General features: G+C 42.0%; 1 protein-coding gene across 1 annotated transcript in view; it reads right to left on the bottom strand.

Moving 5' to 3' along the window:
- TMEM135 (transmembrane protein 135) overlaps positions 1-25,074 on the bottom strand; it is a 396,209-nt gene that overhangs the window by 205,287 nt on the left and 165,848 nt on the right. Inside the window, exon 5 of the mRNA XM_048841768.2 lies at positions 14,270-14,335. Coding sequence (XP_048697725.2) covers positions 14,270-14,335 — 66 coding nt within the window. The remainder of the gene's footprint in view (positions 1-14,269; positions 14,336-25,074) is intronic.

The raw sequence follows: 25,074 nt of genomic DNA, 5'->3' as shown, positions 1-25,074 counted from the left end.
TTATTAGTGTTTTGTATTTAATGGTTTCTCTTATATGGGTCTCAAGGCAGGCAGTTAAACTGGAATAAAGACTTTACTAAAAGCTGTTGATGTAAATAGAAGGGAATACTGTACATTTAATTGAATTATATAGTTTAACTGATCTACGGTTCTATGTCCCACTCTGCTGAGAGACATGGAGAAAGACAGAGGGAAAAACAGTGGAAAGGACCTTGAATCTACAAAGCCACTGCAGCATTGCCCCCTCCTTCTCCTTAGCACCACGTGACTGGGGTTCCATGGTTCTGGGGTGAGGTAGAGAAAAAAGAGTATGCACAACAATCTCTCCAGTTGGAAAACTTTAACCTAAGATTGTTCAAATTAGCATTATATTATTATATTTACCTTTAAAACCCTTCTGAGAGTTATAATAATAATCTTGAATCTAACCCCAATAGCATGGAATTTCTCAATATTAATGCAAAGATGATAAAAATGCATAGAGGAGAAATTCAAATTGTATTGGATACCAGCGAACTTTTGGAGTACGTAGGAGTCTATATGAAGGAACTGGCTCCACCCAGACAGGTGGCACAGAAAATTAACAAGGTTTGGGGGAAGTTAAATAAAGTATGGGACTTTCTGGTAGGGCAAAGACATCTGCTAGGGGTGACTGCAATACTAAGGTATTTCTCTATCCAGTACAGGATAAGGATGGTATTTACGGATGTACTGGAGCAAGGACGGGTTGAAATCACAAAGATAAATTAAGGAAAAGTAATAAAATGTCAGAAAAGTAAGTTATTAAAATAGAAACCATGGCTAAATTATGTGTCTACAGACACACACAAATATAAGCAAAAACATGTGAACTAGACTGTTTGACCATGGAAGCTTAAAATAACAGGCATTACAGAAATATGATGGAATGACAAAAATAAATGAGATACTAGAATCACAGAATCATAGAATATCAGGGTTGGAAGGGACCTCAGGAGGTCATCTAGTCCAACTTCCTACTCAAAGCAGGACCATTCCCCAACTAAATCATCCCAGCCAGGGCTTTGTCAAGCCTGACCTTAAAAACCTCTAATCTCCCGGAGCATTTCAACAGTCACTAACACCGTCTTGGTCAGGTGGTCGGTAATATATCCCCACTGCTATATTCTTATTATTAGAGCATGGAATTACTATGCATAGAGATTCTATGGAATAGCTTGGTTCATTTAAGATTTTTACTTCATTTGATTCTACGCTCTCTTTCCCATATAGTACCACTCCCCCACCAGCATGACCTGTTCTGTCCTTCCGATATATTTTGTAACCTGGTATTACTATGTCCCATTGATTATCCTCATTTCACCAAGTTTCTGTGATGCCTATTATATCAATATCCTCATTTAATATGAGGCACTCTAGTTCACCCATATTATTTAGACTTCTAGCATTTGTATATAAACACTTTAAAAGCTTGTCACTTTTTAGCTGTCTGCCGTTACATGATGCAATTGAACGGGACTCTTTTTCATTTCATAGAATCATAGAATCACAGAATATTAGGGTTGGAAGGGACCCCTGAAGGTCATCTAGTCCAACCCCCTGCTCGAAGCAGGACCAATTCCCAGTTAAATCATCCCAGCCAGGGCTTTGTCAAGCCTGACCTTAAAAACCTCTAAGGAAGGAGATTCTACCACCTCCCTAGGTAACGCATTCCAGTGTTTCACCACCCTCTTAGTGAAAAAGTTTTTCCTAATATCCAATCTAAACCTCCCCCACTGCAACTTGAGACCATTACTCCTCGTTCTGTCATCTGCTACCATTGAGAACAGTCTAGAGCCATCCTCTTTGGAACCCCCTTTCAGGTAGTTGAAAGCAGCTATCAAATCCCCCCTCATTCTTCTCTTCTGCAGGCTAAACAATCCCAGCTCCCTCAGCCTCTCCTCATAAGTCATGTGTTCTAGACCCCTAATCATTTTTGTTGCCCTTCGCTGGACTCTCTCCAATTTATCCACATCCTTCTTGTAGTGTGGGGCCCAAAACTGGACACAGTACTCCAGATGAGGCCACACCAATGTTGAATAGAGGGGAACGATCACGTCCCTCGATCTGCTCGCTATGCCCCTACTTATACATCCCAAAATGCCATTGGCCTTCTTGGCAACAAGGGCACACTGCTGACTCATATCCAGCTTCTCGTCCACTGTCACCCCTAGGTCCTTTTCCGCAGAACTGCTGCCTAGCCATTCGGTCCCTAGTCTGTAGCGGTGCATTGGATTCTTCCATCCTAAGTGCAGGACCCTGCACTTATCCTTATTGAACCTCATCAGATTTCTTTTGGCCCAATCCTCCAATTTGTCTAGGTCCTTCTGTATCCTATCCCTCCCCTCCAGCGTATCTACCACTCCTCCCAGTTTAGTATCATCCGCAAATTTGCTGAGAGTGCAATCCATACCATCCTCCAGATCATTTATGAAGATATTGAACAAAACCGGCCCCAGGACCGACCCTTGGGGCACTCCACTGGACACCGGCTGCCAACTAGACATGGAGCCATTTGACTGTTTCTGATCAGATCCTACCTGTATTTTATCATCTTCTATCCTCTGCTCCTCACTAGGACATAGAAAATCTTCATTAATAGATCCACCCCTAATGGATGTCTCTATCCGAACCACGTGCTCCACCACACCTGTCAGCTTTCCCCCAGCCCGTAGTTTAAAAACTGCTCTACGACCCTTTTAATTTTAAGTGCTAGCCATCTGGTTCCATTTTGGTTTAGGTGGAGCCCATCCTTCTTGTTTAAGCTCCCTCTTTCCCAAAAGTTTCCCCAATTCCTAATAAATCTAAACCCCTCCTCCCTACACCATCGTCTCATCCACGCATTGAGACCCTACAGTTCTGCCCGTCTAACTGGCCCCACGCGTGGAACTGGAAGCTTTTCTGAGAATACTACCATGGAGGTCCTGGACTTCAATCAATTACCTAACAGCCTAAATTTGGCCTCCAGGACCTTCTTTCCTATGTCATTGGTACCTACATGTACCACGACCACAGGCTCCTCCCCAGTACTACACATAAGCCTATCTAGATGTCTCGAGAGATCCACAACCTTTGCGCAAGCCAAAATGTAACCATGTGGACCTTCAGGGTATGGCTGCCATGCTGGAAATACCGGCCCTGATGGGAGCTATTTCAGCAAGGCACTGTAACCTAAGTTTGTGGGGCAGGGTGACACAGTCCCCCACTGGTACCTAGGGAGGTGGTAGAATCTCCTTCCTTAGAAGTTTTTAAGGTCAGGCTTGACAAAGCCCTGGCTGGGGTGATTTAATTGGGGATTGGTCCTGCTTTGAGCAGGGGGTTGGACTAGATGACCTCCTGAGGTCCCTTCCAACCCTGCTATTCTATGATTCTATGATATGGACTGCACCCTAATATGTCACAGTATTTATTCCTCATTTTCATCTTTTTTGATACAAAGTCATCTTTAGAGAAAAAAAGACAGTCTTTTGGTTAAGGCACTGTACTAACTCTCAGAAGACAGGGGTTCAGTTCCCAGTTCTAGCATAGACTTCTCGTACAACTTTAATCTCTTTGTGCCCCAAATGGGGACGACAATACTTCTTTTCTCCCAGCCTGTATCTGTCTCACCTGTTTAGAGTGTAAGCTCCTTGGAGCTGGAACTATCTCTTATTAGATTTGTACAGCACTTAGCACACTGGTGCCCCAGACTGAGCCGTTTAACAATATATTTATAATAATAAATCTGTGAAAATGCTGGCTCAGTTCTTTGTAAAGAAAAGCCAAGCCCTGACTCTGCAAACCCTTAAGTATGTGCTTAACTTATGCCCTCACTGCACCAATGTAGCTACACAGATCTATTATTATTGCAATGTTCTCCATTAAATTTCTTATAGCAATAAATTGTCAGGAAAGCACCTACCATGGAGTAAGCACAACCAATTTAATAATGGAATAAAATAATTACTTTCCTTACATTTTTATATGTAATTACAATTTTAGTAATATAAATGCACCAAAGATATAACAATTATTGTATACTTGTCTAACTGATAAAAATAAATTATTTAAATTTATAGTATATTACATTTAGTTTGCTTTATCCACAAACAAAAGCTTTTGAAATTCTCTTGTTAAAACAGAGACAAGGTGGGTGAGGGAATATCTTTTATTGGACTAACTTTAACCAACATGGTAAAACACTTATTTAGTTTCTTTTCTAAATTCAAAGCTGTTTAATTCTTATGTTTTACATACTATAATGGAACCAATCTTCAGTGAACAGATAAAAAGAATGAAATTTCCAAAAAGAATTAAGGGAGTTAAGCACCCAACTCTTAGTTGGCTTTCAATGGGAACATAAGTCTCTTATGCACTTTTTAAAACCCCATCCAAAATGTCTTATGTATGATTTATAAAAAGACTTACGAACGAAAAATGGCTAAAATCCAAACCTATCGTGTAGAAAGAGATAAGCAGCTAGTGAGGTCTGAATCAAAGAACATTTTAATGGACTCTTGAAATCTTCAAGAGACATTCAAAACCAGTATTTTTAAACACATGCTAATGTTTCAATGTCTTATCTTTCATCATTCAATATAATTTCATTTGAATTCAAACTGAAAAGTTCTACTTGGGTTTGTCAGGGGAAGATATTTGCAGTTTAATTTCCATGACTACATAATAAATATGCTTGCATAACAAAATATATACGTTCCATTAACAAACATGTGCTTCTATATGATTCAAATTGGTGGCAGTTCTAAGGGTTTTGTTTCACTTTCCATTTCTTTTTGAAAGGAACTGATGTTTTTTCAACATACTTTGCGATTTACTATTGTTAAGCTTTTCAGTGTTTTTGTAATAGTCATTTATTTCATTTCTCGTTCTCTGCAAATTTCCTAAAAATATAAATAATACACAAGCAATAACTAAAACAATAACCTACAACACAAAGACAGACTGATTCATTTACCCAGGTCACGGTGTGATGCAGTCACCTGGGCACTGCGTTAAGAACTACACACTCTCCCAGCTAATCTTGGATTTGACCAAGACTCTTTGCAGTCTTGGGCAGGTCCCTTAACCTCTATCTGTTATCTCTGTCTCAATCTGTAAAATGGATATAACAATACTTAGCGATGAATCTTTTACAAATGTCCTGATGATTAATTGTGTGACATTTATTAAGCACTTTGAAGATGAAAAGCATAATTTAAGTGGTAAATATTATTATGGCATTACAGGAAGAAATATTTGTCTTTCAAGAAACAATAGATAACTTCTATATGGTAGACAGTTTTCTCTTAGGAAACCTTCCAGACTAGCAACTAAAATGTCCATCGGTGTAGTCTATGACTCTACCTTAATATATTAACAATTAACAATGAAAAGAAATAAAATTAAATTACAATAATGACAGGAACTAATGCACAGTTGGGATACAATATGGCAAAGCATTCTCAATGGAGTTACCATATCATCACTGCTTGACGACACACTATTTGTGATAATAAATCTAATTCAAACTTAAGAAGGTTTTAATTCAAAAGAGTTGACGTTTGCATTGTGGTAAACAATACATGGACACTAGGTCTCCTTTCCAGATAATACAATTTAAACTAGATAAAACATAACCTCTATACATTCTGTGTATCAGGAGACTTGCCAAGTTTCACAAAAGCACTGTAGATATATTCATATAGATTGGAATGGTATTTCTGCATCTTAGAGAATTTGAGCTTCAAATGTTTAGTTCAAATTAACAGCCAACCAGTGTAACTAGAACACATACGTCAAGATTTATTCTCATCAAATCCTTGTGTCTTCTGCATTCTGCCATCCAGCCCATTCTTAAAATAAATGAAATGTTGCCTCTCCCCTGGATAAGGGCCACAGACGTAAACAAAAGCCATTACACTGATAGTAACTGGTGGACTTTCCCTATCTTCCACCAGAGCAGTTTGGTCTAACACACATTCCCATCTCTGCCTCCTACACATTCCCCAAAACAGAGACATTAACAGAAAATTCTATAACGAGAAAAATATGCTGAATTGTGAAGTTAATTATATTCTTGGCTTTTGTTACCTTTCCTTGATACTATTAATTTTTTTGGCATTCAGTCACAGGGCCAACGCTATCATTGAAATAATTCTTCAGAAGTCTTCATATGCTGTCAAGCAATAAAACAGTTCTTAACACTATCTACTTCATTTGGATAAATGACACTTGGCAGTATCATTTCCAACTTTCATGCCAAAACCTCAACAGTAATTTTGTAATCCATATATAAATAGCAAGATACAGCATCACAACATAAATTTCCGATTTCTTCAAAGGTAATAAAGGAAAGGCTTAAAAGTTCTGTATCCATACACAGAAGATGGCTGAGAAGATGAATTCCCTGATACACAGAAAGGCTGCAAGCAGGAAGTGAGAGAGAAGGTTTCCTTCAATTCAGCATTACAAATTTCAAATCTATCTGGTCTTGGAAACTGGCGAGACTTGGACCAGTTAATGATTTCTCCTTTGTTTGATAAGAATTTTTTTTCCAATTTGTTCACTGCAATGCAACATGAGGATTTGTAATTAAATTCAAGATGAACCCTAGTTTTCCCCCTAAAGTTAAACAGTCCCACCTACATTTCAAATACTGCTATGAAAATGTAACTAAAATTTCTCCCTATTTGGAGAGTTTCCCTCTCAATCTGGCCTTTCCAAGAAACAACTAGACCCTTTTGGATTTTTATTGCCAACTTAGCACTTCTCATACTGAACATGGTCAGCCAGATCTTGAGTTCAAGCTTTAATTTCTTCTGCTTTGGCGCACCATGTACACTTTCTTTTGGGCACAATTCAAGTGTCCAGCTTTTTCTTGGAAGAAATAACTGTGTTTTTATAGGACTCTAGATAGTTTTGCTCCTTTTGGGAAATTCATTCTATTTTACTGATGTCACTTCTGATTTTCAGGTCCAGTCAGCTGTAATTACACAATGGGAACTTGTATCCAAACATCTTGTTTGATTCACCAAACTTAAGTATTCAGATTTTAACATGATAATTTATTCAAGCAAAAAGCTTCATACACTCACCTTTCCTACTTCCCCAGAATCCATTCTACTGAATAACGTTGATCTACTTATGTCAGTGTCTACACTACAGCCTTGTTCCCACCAATCTAAGTGCCCTATTACACCGACACACTAACTTCACCTCCACGAGAGGAGTAAGGCTTCTGCCTGTGTAGTTAGGGCAACTACAGGGGAACAGCAGGCAACTTACATCAGCTGTTGGCTTTCTTGTCCATTTCATGGCTGGAGCCATGAAATGGACAAGAAAGCTGGGCAGCTGGAGCTCCCCTGGAGAGCTGGGCAGCTGGACCCCACTCCCAGCTGGGCGAGGGGCGAGAATGGACCCTGGTCCTGGCTGGGACCCTGGGCGAGAAGCCCAGGTGGCTGGATCCAGTTCCTAGTGGGGGGAACTAAGGAGAGTACCCCAGGCAGCTGGAGTAGTGTGGACATGCACCACTGCAATCACTGCAGTGGCTGTAAGTTGACCTAATATAGGTTGATTTACATTTCTAGTGTAGACATACCGAGCCTCCTAAGCAAATACTTGAATGTTACATCACTCGGTGCTATAATTTAGGTAAGTCGAAGTTCTCCCATCTTTATGCTGTACTGAAGCGTTCCATTGTATCTATATCTGGATTCACTAGTACTTTTACTTATTATACTAGTAACTGGCTTAGTCCGTAAATATCACATACAGTAGAATTAGTGTTCTGCATTTTCAGTTTTACTGATTTTCATTAATTACCAGTTTTTTTAATTAAAGGAGTTCCGTTTTTACTGATTTACACCCCTTTATCAACTCACTCAATATTTTTTTCAGGTACTTATTTTTGTTAACATTAATGCTTTATGTCGTTATTGTGTCCTGCAGGTCTGAGACTGAAGCAGTTCCACAGTGTAAAAAAACAGAACAAACATGGTGGAGGTTGGAAAATCAACCAACGTTGATGAGCTATGATTGACTCACAAAGAGAGGCTGCCCACCTATTTCTTTGTGTCTGTTTAGTGGGGCGCTGAATTTATACAATCAAGTATAGACAGATCAGGTAAAAAAGTAAACCTGGGGCAAAAACACAAATCTGTGTCTGAATACCAAGAATAAAATCAGTGCTTAGAAATTTTCAAGAAAAGTAAAGACAGAAGTGAAGAGAATCCATTGTGGTGCAGTTCTTGCAGCACTGAGGTCAGTGTTTGTGCTGACAGAATAAAGGAGCATGTAGAAAGCAAGCAACACAAGAAACTTAAAGAAGAAAGCGAGCTTTTGGATAAACAGTCAATATCAGGAACATTCACCAGGGCTTTAATGAAAGAGAGGACACAGCATGATTGTGTCAATGAATCTGTGTTTACTCTTTGTTTCACTGGACAACCACTGTTAACTGCAGAGGGGTATTGGTGACTTTGTGCAACAATACCATCCAGCAGCAAAAACGCTTCCTAATGCAGACAACCTCACTCGTGTCTGAAAGAAAATGATAATGCTTTAGTATCTAAACTGATGCAACTAATTGTCTCATCTGATTTTTGACGAATCTCCTAATGCTTTGGAATATCCCGATTCTTGGCCTTTTGTTTTTGTTTTTTTATTTCAAAGCAAGTAAACTCGCATTATTTTGTGCTGATGTGACAGTCATCCTGTCTGCTGACTGCCACTTTCTCGACACAGCAATAACTGACATGTTTGAGATGTACCAACTAACTTGGAAAAATGTGGCCACAACTAACAAAGATTCTGTTTCCTACATGGCTAAGTTCACATGGGAAATTAAAATCAATCACAAACTGGAGCTGCTATGTATTACCTGTCCTGTTCATCCGATTAACATTGAGCTGTCAGCAGCTACTACTACAGAAGAAATGAAAGATGTGAAACTCTGCATCATTGGATTCCGGGCCATTTTAAAGCATGTGAACAAGTTGAAGGCTTTGATTTGCGCAGTGAGAGATGATTGCAGAGCCAACTGCAGATTAGCTACCTCAGTTGTGGCACAACAGTGGATGAGCTTGTACTTCGTTGCCTGTCATGTAAACAAAACGTGGAATGGGCTAATGTGTCTCCTAGATCATCCTGAGTTTGTTGGTTCTAAAGAAGAAACTCAGAAGAGACTGGTAAATAACCAAAATGACTGCCAGATTCTGCACACTAAGGAAATGTTCATTGTTGAAAAACTTAGAATCACTGTGTGACACACAGAAAACACTGGAGTTTTCTTCGACTACTGCCAATACGTTTGCCAATACAGACTTTACCTTATCCTGACAACCAAAATCTCAGCTAAATTGAGCACAAAAGCTGCAGGACAAACATATGACGAGAAAACCCAACTGTTCTGGAAATCCAATAAACCAAGAAATCATTCAAAATCTTCATACAATGCTCAGCAAGAAATGGAAGACGACTGTGGCCCATAATCTGAACTCTGAAGTGTTTTGTGTCGAAGATTCTTTATGGAATGTCATCCAGGTGTTGCACCCCTTCCTCAAGGTGAATTTTACAGCAACCGTTATCCCAGAATATTTCAACCATTTGCCACTAAAAATGAAATTTCAAATCTGAAAGAGGAATTTACTACTTACATGAACATACCTAACCCTGACCATGTGAAACTGGATGTGGTTTTTGGAACAATCATCAAGACACACATCCCAACTTCAGCAAAATAGCACAGCAAGCTTTGAGCATACCCTCTGGATTTATTCATGGAGAGCATTTATTGTCAAAGTTGGACTACCTCCAAGACAGCAAGAGGCTCAACATGAGAGAGGCTACTTTGAAGAAAATTATGCGAGTGTACACAAACCAGGATTTCTGGAAAAACTACTAGCTCAGAGGGACAAAAAATACCTTTGTACCTAAAAAACAGTATCATTTATACCAGAGGTGGGCAAACTATGGCCCACAGGACCCTCCTGCCCGGCCCCTGAGCTCCTGCCCCGGGAGGCTGTCCCCCGGCTCCTCCACTGCTGTCCCCCCTCGCTCCGCTGCCAGCGCAATGCTCTGGGCTGCAGGGCTGTGAGCTCCTGGGGCAGTGCAGCTGCAGAGCCTGGCCTGACCCGGTGCTCTGTGCTGTGTGGTGGCGGCGGCAGCATGGCCCGGCTCCAGCCAGGCAGCGCGGCTGTCGCACTGCCAGCCACCGGTGCTCCAGACAGCATGTTAAGGGGGCAGGGAGCAGGGTGGAGGGGGTTGCATAGAGGGCAGGGGAGTTCGGGGTGGTGGTCAGAGGGCGGGGGTGTGGATAGGAGTCGGGACGGGAACAGGGGATTGAATGGGGGCAGGGGTCCTGGGGGGGCAGTCAAGAAGAAGGGGTGGTTGGATGGGGCGGGGTCCCAGAGGGGCAGTCAGGAATGAGAGGAGAGGTTGGATGTGGCGTCGGGGGCAGTTAGAGGTAGGGGGCAGTTAGGGGCAAGGGGTCTGGGGGTGATCAGGGAGAAGGGGTGGTTGGATGGGGCAGGGGTCCCAGAGGGGCAGTCAGGAATGAGAGGAGGGGATGGATGGGGCTGCAGGGGGCAGTTAGGGACGGGGGTCCGGGGGCAGTCAGGGAGTGTGGATGGGGCAGGAGTCCGCGGGGAAAGGGGGAGCGAATAGGAGGTGGGGGCCAGGCCACAACCCCCTCCCCTGCCCATGTGAAAAATGTATTTAACATTTGTTGAAAATGTAGCTACTTTGTAAGATAGCAATTGACCTTCATTTGCATGTCATTTAAAAGTATCCTCTCATACATGCATTTTCCAGACGTGGTCCATTGGTCTGTTTTCATTATTTGGCAGCAAATAATCTAGCAGCTGCATATTGCCCTAAGATTTTACAGGTTTCTATTTAAGTTTGTCTTGTCCATTCTATCCTCTTCTTTTCTCCCTCTGAATCCCAATTTCTCAAAAAAATGTACTACCAGCTATCAGTACTGCATAATCAAAAGCAAAATATTTAAATTGTATTGTTTAATATTATTTGACTTCAGTGAATAGGCAGTCTCTGAACTTCAAAATGAACAGGGCTGTAATATTGTTTGGCTCACTTCTGGAAGCTGGTTATATTGTGTAATACATAAGACTTTGGGTAAAATTTTCAAAGGTGCCTAAGTCTCACTGACTTTCAAGGCAACTACAGAATAAAAAAATTAAAGCACCTAAATGACTTAGAAGCCCAAATCCCATTTTCAAAAGTGACTTAGGCCCAGATTCTCACTTAACTCCCACTGAAGTCATTAGGAGTTAGGTACCTAAATACCTTTGTGTATCTGGGCCTTAAAAGCATAAATCCTATTGACTTTCAATGAAACTTAGATAATGCAAATCACATCTTTCCTTGTTTATTTCTGGGGTTTGCACCAGTGCTGCTAATCAGTTGCTGATGACTAACTGATGAATTCAAAGTATAGGCAAAGCCCAGCAGCCAAGTGGAAGTGCAACTAAAGCTTCAAGCTGGAAATGTTTGAAGATTTCCCACAAAAATAAGTATATAGAAAATCCTAAATGTAACTGGTCACCTGGAGCTCAATTTTCACTCACTCAATTAATGCTCACCCTTAAAACTATTGGGCACATTCATACTTAAATTATATGTTCCCTGTCTCTAGTCTTTGACATCGTGGTTTTATTCATTCATCAAATAAAGGAGGATCAAGCAAAGTCACATAGATAAAAGGAAGCACAGTGGCAATTCACATATATTTGCCTGCATTGATTAGGGCTGAGATTTAATTTCCATCACAAAATCAGGCATAGCAGAGGTTTTCTCCACCAAGAAAGAGACACAGGCAACTTGGAATCTAGGCAATTTCAAAAACTGTGTTTAAAGCATTTTAAGGTACTATATCTGCCTAAATTCCCAAAGCCAGTATTTGAGGGTTCAGAATTACATTCTTTTTTTTATTTACAAATATGTTTCTCTTTCCAGTTTTGTGAAAGACAGTCACAAACAACAGAGGAAACAGGGAAAATGGCTTTTCACAAAAGGGCTGTCAACAGCTCTAAGTAAACTGGAAAAAAATATTTTTCCTCTAATCTTAGTTATAGTCAACTTAGGTATTACAAGCAACAATAATAGATCAAACATTTTAGTGTGATATATAAATTGACAGTATGGCTATTCAATTCACAATTCACAGAGACATCAATGCTTTGGAGAGTCTGATAATAGAAGAAGAAGTTGCTGGGAAATTGGGAAGCAGGAACAATTTCAATTCAAACAGAAGGATACTAAAACCACATAAGAACAATAATCTTATTCATAAAGCACAGAAAAAGCAGATAGTTCAAGAAAAACAAACATTCAGAACTGGAAGAGCAGCAAAAGCCAAATACCCATCAATACAGACCTCCTGGCTGCCCACTGTAATGCCTGAACTACTAGTTTTCCGTGGAGTAATTTTAGGAGAAGGTAAATGGCTCAAAAGATTTCCTGCTCTACATTGGTCTGTGATCTGTGAATGTAACATTGCAATAGGACTTTTTTTTAAGCATCAACAAGATAAAAATAGTAGTATCAGAGGAAGTGGTTTAGGACTGACATTCGTATTACCACCGTAATGCTCATAAAAAGATATAATTGTTTGTATTAGTCCACTTTATGAAACTGCAAGATTTAGTTAATAACTCTTTAAAAAGCAACATGAATTCTCCACAATCCACATGGATCATTTCAAGCAAACCACATTTCTACTTTACTCGTATTAGTGCAGCATTCGTCCTACCACGTATAACTAATTAAGCCCGAATGAACACCCTAGTGTACTGCGCTCTGTGCTATCACAAAAAACACCCAGAGATCATCTCTCTCAAGACACCCTCTTCGAAGAGGTGGAAAGAAGTGGGAAGTGTTGCATATATTCCATACATAGCATCCTGCTGGAGAGCGCATCATATCTCTTAGGGTATATCTGCACTTCAAGATGGAGGTATACTTTCCAGCTCAAGGAGGCATACCTGCATTACCTCTGATTGAGCTAGTGTGCTAACAATAGAAGTGTAGCTGTGGTAGCATGAGGGGCTAGCTGCCCTGAGTACAATCCCATCTGAGATGCTCGGTACACACTTGGGCAGCTAGCCCCTCCCCTTGCACATGCTGCTACAGCTACACTTCTACTTTTAGCACATAAGCTTGACCAGCGGTAGCCCAGATATGTCTCCTTGAGCTGGAAATTACCCCTCTATCCTGAACTGTAGACACACCCAAGACTAACTGTGGAGAAGGGTGAAGAGCAGTATAGAAAAAGCATAAAGGACCCCATGTTCAGAACAGTTAAACCTATGATCAAAGAAAAGCTATGGCAAAATAGGATCTCAAGATAAAGAAACTGGGCCGGGGAAACAGAAACCTTTGTTCCGATCCACAGGTATTCTACTCCACTTAAATGGGGAGAAATTAAGCTAATTTCAATAGCACAGAAAGAGAATATATGCTATAATATGATTGGCAATGTACTGCAAGAGCTGGGTCAACTAGACAAACATTTTGCATTTAAAATCAAAACATAACGTGATGAAATCAGACAGCCATAACAATACACTTGAGTTTTCTAGAGTAATGACCCAAAATACAACAACTCACAATAGTTTCAAGATGTAGTTTGGATCATTACTGAAAAATACCATAACTGAGTATAGTATTTTCCCTGGAACTGAGAGTTACTTAATCAGCAGAATGCAAATAATAGTGTCTCCATATATGTCAACCCAAAGGACAAACAAAAAAACCATTCCGTACAGACACAAGCAGATATGAACAATATACTTTACATGTTCAAAGTACTTCACAATCATTAACTAATTAACCCTGTGAGGTAGGAAAGAAACAAACACAAAAAGATGAAGTGGCTTGCCCGTAGCCACCCATTCGCAGAACCAGGAACTTCTAAAATTAACTCATGTTAATTTCTCAGGACCCTCTTCCCTCCTCAGAACGTTCAGCAGAGAATCATCAGGGCTAGAAGTATCCTCCAGTGAGTCACCTAGATTACAGCGCTGCATCATGATTCAATGTAAAATGAAATATAAAGAACATGCCTTTCCCCAAGGCACAGCATCTGGGCTCTCTACTCATTTGCAACAAACCGTAAAAGCAGACAGACATATTATCTATAAGACTATCAACTCTTTAGTTATCTGAATATATATTCTAAGAATTTACAAAATATTAAAGTAAAAATAAATAAAACTTTACACCATATATGCAAAAACCAGACATTCAATCTTACTTCTCCATGCCTTAAAGGTGTAATGGCTCCTCTTGCTACCCCCATTCGAAAAAGGGTTTCCGTGGCCTGTGTATAAAAATAAAAAAAACTGTTATTTTGAAAAGACAATACAGTAATGATGACTATTACTTTTCAGCTATTACACTTATAACTAAAATGTAAGTCAAGTTTATTAACTGTTTTACTACTCAACATTTAAATAAGAATATTCAGAAAAAAATCCTACATGGTAACCTTCTTTCAAGGGCTATCAAGCAAAAGAAACATTCCGGAACAAATCTTTAGGCTGAAATCTCTGCATATGTGCCATTTTATTTATGTCGTCAGGGTTTTCAAAGTTTCTGTTTTAGTAATATGAGTGTAAAGTAATGAAGAAGCTTTGAAGGCCACACCATGTGATGAAACCCTGTCCTTTATAGTATCTGAGCCCTTATTAGCTGGCTGGGTATCTTACCAGGGATTCCTTGGTAGTACTGACATCACAAAATGGGGACTTATAGTAGAGAAGCCAAGAAGCACAACTTTGGGGCAAAGAAATGGTTACTCACCCTGTGCAGTAACTGTGGTTCTTTGAGATGTGTCCTCATATTGGAGCTCCATTCAAGATGCACTAGTGCCCCCTGTGCCCTTGGTCAGAGATTTCTCAAAGCAGTGTCCATTCATCCTGCACATGTGTGTTAATCTTTTTCCCTGTCCCATTGTCATATAGTGCTACATGGTCGAACTGACCCCTGTTCTTTCTCTATCATAAAGCCTCATGGCAGAAAACTCTGAAGCAGAGAGGAAAGAGGGCAGGTAGTTGAGCACCCATAGAGACACACATCTCGAAGAACCATAGCTACTGCACAGAGCGAGTAACCATTTCTTCTTCCTCGAGTAGTGTCCTTATAGGTGCTTCACTCTAGGTGACTACTGAGAGGTACCCGTTAAGGTGGAGGGGGCTTCAGACTTCAATCCAGTACGGCAGAAAGTATAGCTGAGCTGCACACTGTATCAGAGGTGAACTTGTGAATTAATGCATAATATTCAAAGAATGTATGTACAGAAGCCCATGTAGTGGCTTTACAGATTTTGATGATCAGTATGTTTTTGAGGAAGGCCGTGAAAGTGGCAATAGACCTTACAGAATGGATGCATGTGAATAAGGGTAGCTCATTGTTATGAGACTGGTAACAGGAGTTAATGCAGTCTGAAATCTGTAAGTCTCTGGTTCGAGATTACCGACCCCTTTGATCTGTCTGCTATCGAGACGAATAACGTGTTGACCTTTCTGAAGGGTTTAGTTCTGTCTAGATAGAAGGCCAGAGCTCTCCTGACATTCGGGATATGCAGCAGTGCATCCTAGGGATTCAGATGTGGTTTCGGATAGGAGATAGGTAAGTGAATGGGCTGACTGAGATGGAATTCAGAAGAGAACTTAGGTAAGAACTCGGGGTGGGGTCACAGCCTGACCTTGTATTTAAAAAAAACTGTGGGGGGGGAGGGTATGCCATCAGGGTCCCTGTTTCACCAATCCCTTGCACCGACATGATGGCTGCCAGCAATACTGTCTTCACTGATAATGGGGCAATTAGCAAGTAGCCAGAGGTTTTACGGGTAGTCTTGTGAGGCATTTAAGGACCAGGTTGAGGTCCTACCTGGGGAAGGACATTGGACCACTGGATAGAGGTTCCCCGGCCCTCTGAGGAACCTTGCTGGTTTTGGGTTGGGTAAAGATGGAATAGCCCTCTACTGGGGGTTGAAAAGCTCTAGTGAGGGAATTAAAGCCAGGTGGATGATAGACCGGAGGTTTTCAGAGGCAAGGTGTAATCTAGTATATCTGGAAGTGATGCGGTCATTGGTGAAAGTGGTCTGCGATCAACTGCCATTTTGAAAATATGTGTAGCAAGTAGACTGTTTCCTGCTGTGTAATAGCACTCTTTTTATATCCTCTGAGCAGGTTATCTCCATTACCGTGAGCCATCGACTAACCATGCTTTGAGACAAAACATCGCAAGATTGGGATGAAAAATCTTTATGCACTCTTGGGACAGGAGATAGGGAGCAGTGCAGAGAGTGATCTGTGGGCATACAGACAGCTGTATCAAATAAGGATACTACGTTTGCCTGCAACAGGTCAGATCTATTAAAATGACTCTGGCTCTGTCCTTCTTTATTTTGAGCATAACTTTGGCTATTCAGGGTGTCGGTGGGAAAGCATTAGTAGGGCTGACGACCACTAAAGGTGACAAGCGTCCCCTAAGGATTGGTGATACAGAAGTGGGTGCATTTCTTGTTTGCCTCCGTGGCAAACAAATCTATCTACGGGGTATATTGGTGAAATATATGATGTAATATGTTGGTATCTATTTCCCACTCGGGGTCTTGAAAGAAGTGTATGCTGAGCATGGCCGCAGTCACATTCTGAATGTACGGGAGATAGGCAGCTGTGATAGTAATGTGATTCTGTATGCACCACTTCCAGAATCTGATGGCCTCAGTACAAAGGGAAGGGGATCTCACTTGTCCCTGGCTGTTGATGTAAAATATTAATGATATATCGTCAGTCATTATATGTATGTGTTTGTCCTTGATTAGCGATAGGAATTGGAGATAGGTGTATCTGATACGCTGAGCTCCAGGAGATTGATATGTAGCATCGTCTCTGGCAACATCCACTTGCCTTAGATCGTACAAGTGTCTAGATGTGTGTCCCATCTTAGCAGAGAGGCATTCATCATTGCAATGACCATTGGGGGAGAAATGTGAATGGAACTCCTGTGCACAGGTTGTAACAGTCCTGCCACCAGCTGAGGGACTGTTTCACGAAGACAGGTATGGAAAGAAGCATATCTAGACTGTGTCTAGTGGGTGAAAAAATAGTTCTGAACCATCTTTGGAGGCAGTGCATTCAAAGTCTGGCATGTTCCGTCATGAAGGTGGTGGCCGCTATGTGCCCTAGTAATTGAATGCAGTTCCTGACTGTGGTTTGTGGGCTGAGCTGAACCATGTTTGCTATGTAGACTTGAGCCACAAACCTGTGCCAAGGAAGGTAGGCTCTCTCTGTGATTGAACTGAGATGTGTCTCTATAAACTCTAGGGTCTGTACTAGGGTCAAGATGGATTTTTGTATGTTGAGTCGCAGGCCCAATTGGCAGAAGAGGTCTATGGCCTTGGAAGTTGCCAGAGACGTCAGCTCCAGGGAGCAGCCTTTTAGCAACCAATCATCCAGATAAGGGAATACTAAAATACCTTTTCTGCAGAGCTGTCCTGCGACACCAACATGACCTTCGAAAAGACCCTCAGAGTGGATGATAGGCCAAAGGGGAGCACACGATATTGGAAGTGGTCCAAGCCAACAATAAAATGGATGAATCATTTGTGGGATGGGTGGACAGTGATGTGCAAATACACATCTTCAAGGTCAGGGGCTGAAAACCAATTTTCTTGCTCTAGTGAGAGAATTAAAGCTGTGAGTCACAATTTTGAATTTCTGCACATTTACATAGGCACTGTGTAGTCTCAGATCTAGGACAGCTCTTCAATCTCCACTTTTTTTGGTATCAGGAAGTAACCTGAATAAAACCCCTTCCCTCCGGGCTGCTTGGGGACTAGTTCTATAACTCCCAAGTGCAAGAGAGCGCCTATTTCTTGATGAAGCATGCTCTCATGAGAGGGGTCCCTGAAGCGGGACGAGGAAAGGAGGTTCATTGGTGGAAGTGAAGTAAAGTGTAACCTGTGGAGACGATCTCCAAGACCCACTTGTCTGTAGTGATCAACTCCCAGGCTCATTTGTCGTGTGAAGGTGGTTGCCGGTGGAATGAAGGCTGGTGAATTGGTGCAATGGAAGAGGATGAGGACCAACACATCAAAATTGCTGCTTGGAGGTAGACAGGTGCGAGGCGGGAGGCTGAGAAGTGGATGACTTCCTTCTCTGAAACCTCTGTCTTCTTTGGTATGGCTCATATGCCCTCTGGGAGAGAAGGAATTGGATGGGGTATCTGAGATTTGCTTAGCTTGTCTTGAATGTAGGGGTGTAAATGCGAAGAGAATGCAAAGTCGCTCTAGAATCCTTCAGTGTTCGTAGACACTCAGGTGTAGTATCTGCGAACAACTTAGACCCATCAAAAGAAAGATCCTTAACTGTGATCTGAACCTCCTTAGTGAAATTGGAGAGCTGAAACAAGGAGTCTCTTCTTATTACCATCACTATGGTGATCGAATGAGCGGCGATGTCACCAGCATCAAGGGAGGCTTGCAAGATTGTCCTGGCCAGCAGTTGGCCCTCCACAACAATGGCTTGAAACTGCTCCCTGTGTTCCACCAGTAGGTAGTCAATGAAGGAGGCTAATCTGAAGTAGCTGACATGGTTATACCTTGCCATCAAAGCCTGATAATTGGCAGTGCTAAACTGGACGAATGCCGAAGAGTAGGGCTTTCTTCCTAGTAGATCAAAGCGCTTGTGGTCTTTATCACATTCATTCACTGCATCCACTACCAAGGAACTAGGTGCGGGATGGAAAAATAAAAACTCTGAGTCCTTTGCTGGGATGTAGCACTCCTTGTCTGCTCTTATCCATATCAGTGGAATAGAAGCTGGAGTGTGCCAAATTATCTTTGCTGGATCTAAAAGAGCATCGACAGGTAAGGCCATATGGCCTGATAAAAGTAAGTGAAGGATATCGAGCAGCTTATGAGGAGACTCTGTAACCTCCTTGAGTGGAATCCACAAGGAGTCTGCTACTCTCTTGATTATTTAAAATCATCTGTCAGGGAAGGGGTAGAAGGCATGACTACATCCAGAGATGAAGAGATGTTGACTAGACGAAACCTCTTCATCAGCTCTAGACTCTTGCTCCTCAAAAGATTCCTCTTGAGGGTCACGTCTCCTGGGTGGGAGCAGGTGATCATAGAATCATAGAATATCAGGGTTGGAAGGGACCCCTGAAGGTCATCTAGTCCAACCCCCTGCTCGAAGCAGGACCAATTCCCAGTTAAATCATCCCAGCCAGGGCTTTGTCAAGCCTGACCTTAAAAACTTCTAAGGACGGAGATTCTACCACCTCCCTAGGTAACGCATTCCAGTGTTTCACCACCCTCTTAGTGAAAAAGTTTTTCCTAATATCCAATCTAAACCTCCCCCACTGCAACTTGAGACCATTATTCCTCGTTCTGTCATCTGCTACCATTGAGAACAGTCTAGAGCCATCCTCTTTCCCCCTTTCAGGTAGTTGAAAGCAGCTATCAAATCCCCCCTCATTCTTCTCTTCTGCAGGCTAAACAATCCCAGCTCCCTCAGCCTCTCCTCATAACTCATGTGTTCCAGACCCCTAATCATTTTTGTTGCCCTTCGCTGGACTCTCTCCAATTTATCCACATCCTTCTTGTAGTGTGGGGCCCAAAACTGGACACAGTACTCCAGATGAGGCCTCACCAATGTCAAATAGAGGGGAATGATCACGTCCCTCGATCTGCTCGCTATGCCCCTACTTATACATCCCAAAATGCCATTGGCCTTCTTGGCAACAAGGGCACACTGCTGACTCATATCCAGCTTCTCGTCCACTGTCACCCCTAGGTCCTTTTCCGCAGAACTGCTGCCTAGCCATTCAGTCCTTAGTCTGTAGCGGTGCATTGGATTCTTCCATCCTAAGTGCATGACCCTGCACTTATCCTTATTGAACCTCATCAGATTTCTTTTGGCCCAATCCTCCAATTTGTCTAGGTCCTTCTGTATCCTATCCCTCCCCTCCAGCGTATCTACCACTCCTCCCAGTTTAGTATCATCCGCAAATTTGCTGACAGTGCAATCCACACCATCCTCCAGATCATTTATGAAGATATTGAACAAAACCGGCCCCAGGACCGACCCTTGGAGCACTCCACTTGATACCGGCTGCCAACTAGACATGGAGCCATTGATCACTACCCGTTGAGCCCGACAATCTAGCCAGCTTTCTACCCACCTTATAGTGCATTCATCCAGCCCATACTTCCTTAACTTGCTGACAAGAATACTGTGGGAGACCGTGTCAAAAGCTTTGCTAAAGTCAAGAAACAATACATCCACTGCTTTCCCTTCATCCACAGAACCAGTAATCTCATCATCAGGTGATGTTGGTTGTTCCTCTCTATGGGTGGTAGCACTGGGTGCTCTGGAGAATTGTTGGCAATAAGTTACCCAAGGGTTCCATTACAGCAAAGGAGGAGGCACCAAAGAGTGCTCATATCAGCAAAGCGTTGGTGGTAATTGTGAGCCATGAGCAGTGGCAGCTTCACCAGAAGCCTCTGGGAAGGGACCTCTGAAGGAGTGAGGAGAGCAGCCCTGGACCAACACTTTGTGAAACCGAGGTGAAGTCCTCAACAGAATCTTCTTCCTCAAGTTCACTGAAGAATGGTGGAGCGCCTGGGGAGATCTGAGATGCAATAATTGGTACCGGGCAAATCTCAGGTGATCAGGATGTCCTCAGTACTGAGAGCACATCAGAGCCTAGGAGCGGAGAGTCAGGAGTCTCAGATACAACCAGGTCCTAGGGAACATGGAACTCTTGCAGTACCATAAGGGGCACTGGTACCAAGGCTGACGACTATGCCAGAGCAGTCATGGCTGAGGGCGCTGACGATACCGCAATCTTTAGGTACTCGGAGGATGGCATGGCTGTTGACGGTGCCAAAGGTCTCATGCGCTTTGAGGGAGGCATAGTCGGAGCCCGAGTGGGCTTCTTTGCTACCAAGGGAGCAGAGGAAGAGCTCTTCCTGCTGCCTCGATCTGGTGAAAGTACCAAGGATCTCTCCAGGGCCATAACCTTGTGGTCTATCTGTGCCCTGGGTATTAGAGGAACTGGGCGTCTCATCGATACCTGATTGGAGAGCCAGTGGTGCCAGGGTAGCTGAGGGAACTGATGACCTCTGCTTTTTAGTGGTAGAATCTCTACCTGGCGAACTTGGGGCACATTCTTTCGAGGTCTTGTGAGAGGAGTCCTGTACTGTAACTGGGGTTCTCAGTCAACTTGCTTGGGGATCGAGGTACAGGGGGGCCCCTTGGCCTGGATCTGAGGTCAGACATAGAAAGCTCTCCATCATAAGGAGGTGAAGCTTTGTTTCTCTATTTTTCCTGGCTCTTGATTTTAATGCCAGACAAAAATTACACTTTTGTACAACGTGAGACTCCCCAAGGCAGCAGATACCGCAGGAATGTCTGTTGTTGACCAGGATCACTTCCCAGCATGACAAACAGTGCTTGAAGCCAGGAGAATCAGTCATCACCTCTCAGACAGAATAATGTCAAACTATCTTAAGTCTATCTAAACAGTATGTAGAAAAGTAAAAGAAAAAGTGTCTCATATAAAAGCAACTACTGATTATAGAAAAAACTAACACTAACGCTAACTATGAGTAAAGAGAATTAGAGTTGAGATCTCAAAAGAACGACTGCTAGAGCTCTGTCTCAGGCTGAGGCAGTTGGGAAAGAACTAGGGGAGGTTCATCTGTGCAGCATTATATGGGGTGGGACACAAGACTGATTAACATGCATGCACAGGTCTAACAGACATTGCTATGAGAAATCCCTGATGAAGGGCACAGAGGGTGCTACTGCACTTAGAGTGGAGCACCCATAGGGATACTACTAGAAGAAAAATCTTTTTTTTAAGATTAGTTTTTATTTGTTTGTGATGATTATCTCCTCCTTTTCCTGGTTAGTAGGGACAATTAACACATATCTGAAATAACTGGAGCTTACTGACTTTTCAGAAAGTGAATGAACTGCATGACGTTGCCTATGCACCTTATTAGAAGAGGAAAATCATGCAAGTGAAACATCTGTGGGAAAGTGTTTAGCGCTGGTAAATATTTCTAATGCCTGTGGGCTGTTGGCTTTTGTAGAAAGAAAAGAAACTGGAAGCATCTCACCCATGTGACAAGTCCTTACACTTATATCTGGGATGTGATCAGAAATGAGAATAAATTAACTCCTTACAAATGTAGACTCACACTTCATCATCATCTATAATTTATTTGTTCTGAAATGAAGTAGTCTGCCTTTCATATAATTTAGGGTAGTGGGCTTTTATTTAAACTGTCTATAACGCATGTAGGCTTTTCAATAGAAAATGGGTCTGCTCATGAACATAAAAAGTCAATGTTTAAGGGTAGACGAGAGAGAGAGATAGAGAAAGTTTAGCAAGCTACAGTTTAGAATATAAGAACACGGACAAACTATAAAATATATTCAGAACATGAAAAGTAATTAAGCAAAAATAGTTAGTATCTCAGCTATATTTATTTCTAATTTGGTGACTTTAGATAGTAATGCACAGTGATTGATACAGTAAGTAGCTCAATGCTGAAAGGACTACCAGATTTGCTGTTTTCTTACCGTTTTGTTTCAGGATATCCACTACACAAATTCAAGTAAACAGTATCTCATAAGTTTGATGTACTTTTTTACATGGCATATATTCAGAATAATCTACTGTTCCTCTTACAAATATATATATATACACAATAGCTTACTATATACATGTTTATTTTCATTTTATTTAAAGAAGCAGAAATAGATCTATGGAAGAGCTTTCAATTGTGCTGTACTGTCTTTTCTCCTTGTAAAGGAATGCAACAGCTCCAGAACACTGGACTTCAGAATTGATTAGCTCATTTCCACCCACAGCAATACATAGCAAATCCAAAATCTGATCATTCTTCTTCATCCTCTCCAAGAATAAAGGGGTGAGAGAACCCCACACAACCTTTTGTATGCCTCAGAATTGGTTTCTTTCATCAGCTCTTCCCACCAACATTTTTAAGGATGTTTCTGTCAAATAGAGCATTCTGTCAATACAGCTAAGCTTCCTTTGTTTCTATTAAAAATCACTGGTGTGTGTGACTTCCCTTTCACCTCTGCTCGTATGAGCTCTCTTTTAATATACTTGTACTCGCACAGCTAACACCAGATGCAAAGCCATGCAGAAACAAGGGGCAAATTCACAGCATTTGCAAATCTGGCACCATAGATTTGTTGATAGGAGCACCACTCTTCATGTGCGGAGTGTCACTAAGAAGATTAACGCTACTATCATAGTTTCCGACCCAGATGGGGGTGGGGGAAATGAGGCCACCTCTAGCTATTCACTATAGGATGACATGGTCACTGAGATAATGATAGGGTTTTTTGCAATGTAAAACCCAAAGAAGGCAATAAAAAGCTGTGTATTTAAAAGGGTAACAATTAGACACAAGACAAAGATTGATAGAGGTTTGAGGGTAAGGAGGTAGGTGTTCACACAATCTATTGATTTTGTTAAATTAAAGTTAGTATCTCACCCATTCAGTCATAGCTATGTAACAACTGTGTTTGGAGATTCCACAACAGTGGTCCCCAAACTTTTTACCTCACCGGCCCCCCTCAGTCCTGTCCCTCTCTACCCTCCCCTCTACAGTGCCAGGAGGGGGCCCGCAGCTCCGGGAAGTGGGGACGCAGACAGGGGTAAGAGGGCAGAGGCTTGGGCCACAACTGGGGGTGGAATTGGGAGCAGAGCCTTGGCCAGGAGCCAGGACCAGCAGCCGGGACCAGGGCCAGGAGCAGATGTGGGTGGCACTCCCTTGGGGGCGGGCCTGCACCCAGCCGGGCCGCACCCCCCAAAAAAGTTCCTCCATGCCCCCCTAGTTTCGGGACCTCTGTTCTATAATAACTGGGTGTCTTAAATGAAAGGAAATAAACATTTCAAAACAAACCTTTCACTTCTCATAAAGTGATTTCATAATTCTTTACAAATTTTAAATATCACCTCACTGACTCTGCAAAGCAGAAGACAGAATTTATCAGGATACTGAAGTTACCATGTATCAACAAGAAAGACTCTCTCATACATTTTAAATGAAAAGTTATGGCTAAAAAAACTGGGAATGAAATGAGACATCCTAACACTTCAAATCCTTTAAAATGTATTTTCAAATATAGTATTGGCTGATAGAATCTTATTAAGGTTGCCCAACACTTCCATTATAAGACCTTGTTTTCAGTTGCCTATGATGTTGCCAAAGTTTAAACATTTGGACTTACAGTTTCCATGAAATGCGTCTTCCTGAGGCTGCTTTTTTACATTTTATTTTAAATGTCAGCAACAACTGTTCAGCTGCTTCCAAGAACGATGTTAAGGAAAAATATGTCTTTTCCATGTTAAAAAATTCTGCCAACTTTTTCTTTCAGAAACTCTAGCATCTCCACTCTTTGGAACAGGGACTTGAAATTTGGCAGGGGTGGCCTTTTTTCTTTTTCTTTTAAATAAAAAAATGTGACTTTTGCCATTCTCCTGAAAAACCTCAGTTCACATATGCTTAGTAGAGACTTGCTAGAGCTTCGCTGCTTAAGTTCCCAAATATTCCATCTGCACACAGGGCATACTCCAGGACAGCTCTGAGCAGAGCTTTCCCTTCCAATTGCAGTTCCTGGTTGCTCCAGGACATGCCAGGACCAGCCACCAGAACTTAGAGCAGGGAGCCTGTCTCTCATGTGCTCTCAATGCTTCACTACTGCTGACACGCAGGCGGGAAGCTGTTTGAATAGCTTGCAGAAGGGACAAAAGTCTGGAAGGGAGAAGAGACTGGGATGGGAGCAGTGGGGGAATTGGGATTGGGAGTTGCAGGGGAGACTAGGAATGGCTAAGCAAGGAGTTGGTAAGGGGAACTGAGATTAAGAGTTATAACAAAGAGACCAAGGCTGGAAGGCATGGGGACTAGGAATTGTAGTGGTCACTGGGACTGGCTGGCCAAAGAGACTGGGAATGCACTACATAAAGAAAATGGGACTCAGATGAAGAGTCAGTGGT

The sequence above is a fragment of the Caretta caretta genome, chromosome 1, assembly GCF_965140235.1.
Source record: "Caretta caretta isolate rCarCar2 chromosome 1, rCarCar1.hap1, whole genome shotgun sequence".
Taxonomy (NCBI): domain Eukaryota; kingdom Metazoa; phylum Chordata; order Testudines; family Cheloniidae; genus Caretta; species Caretta caretta.
This window is presented reverse-complemented; position numbering and strand designations above follow the sequence as displayed.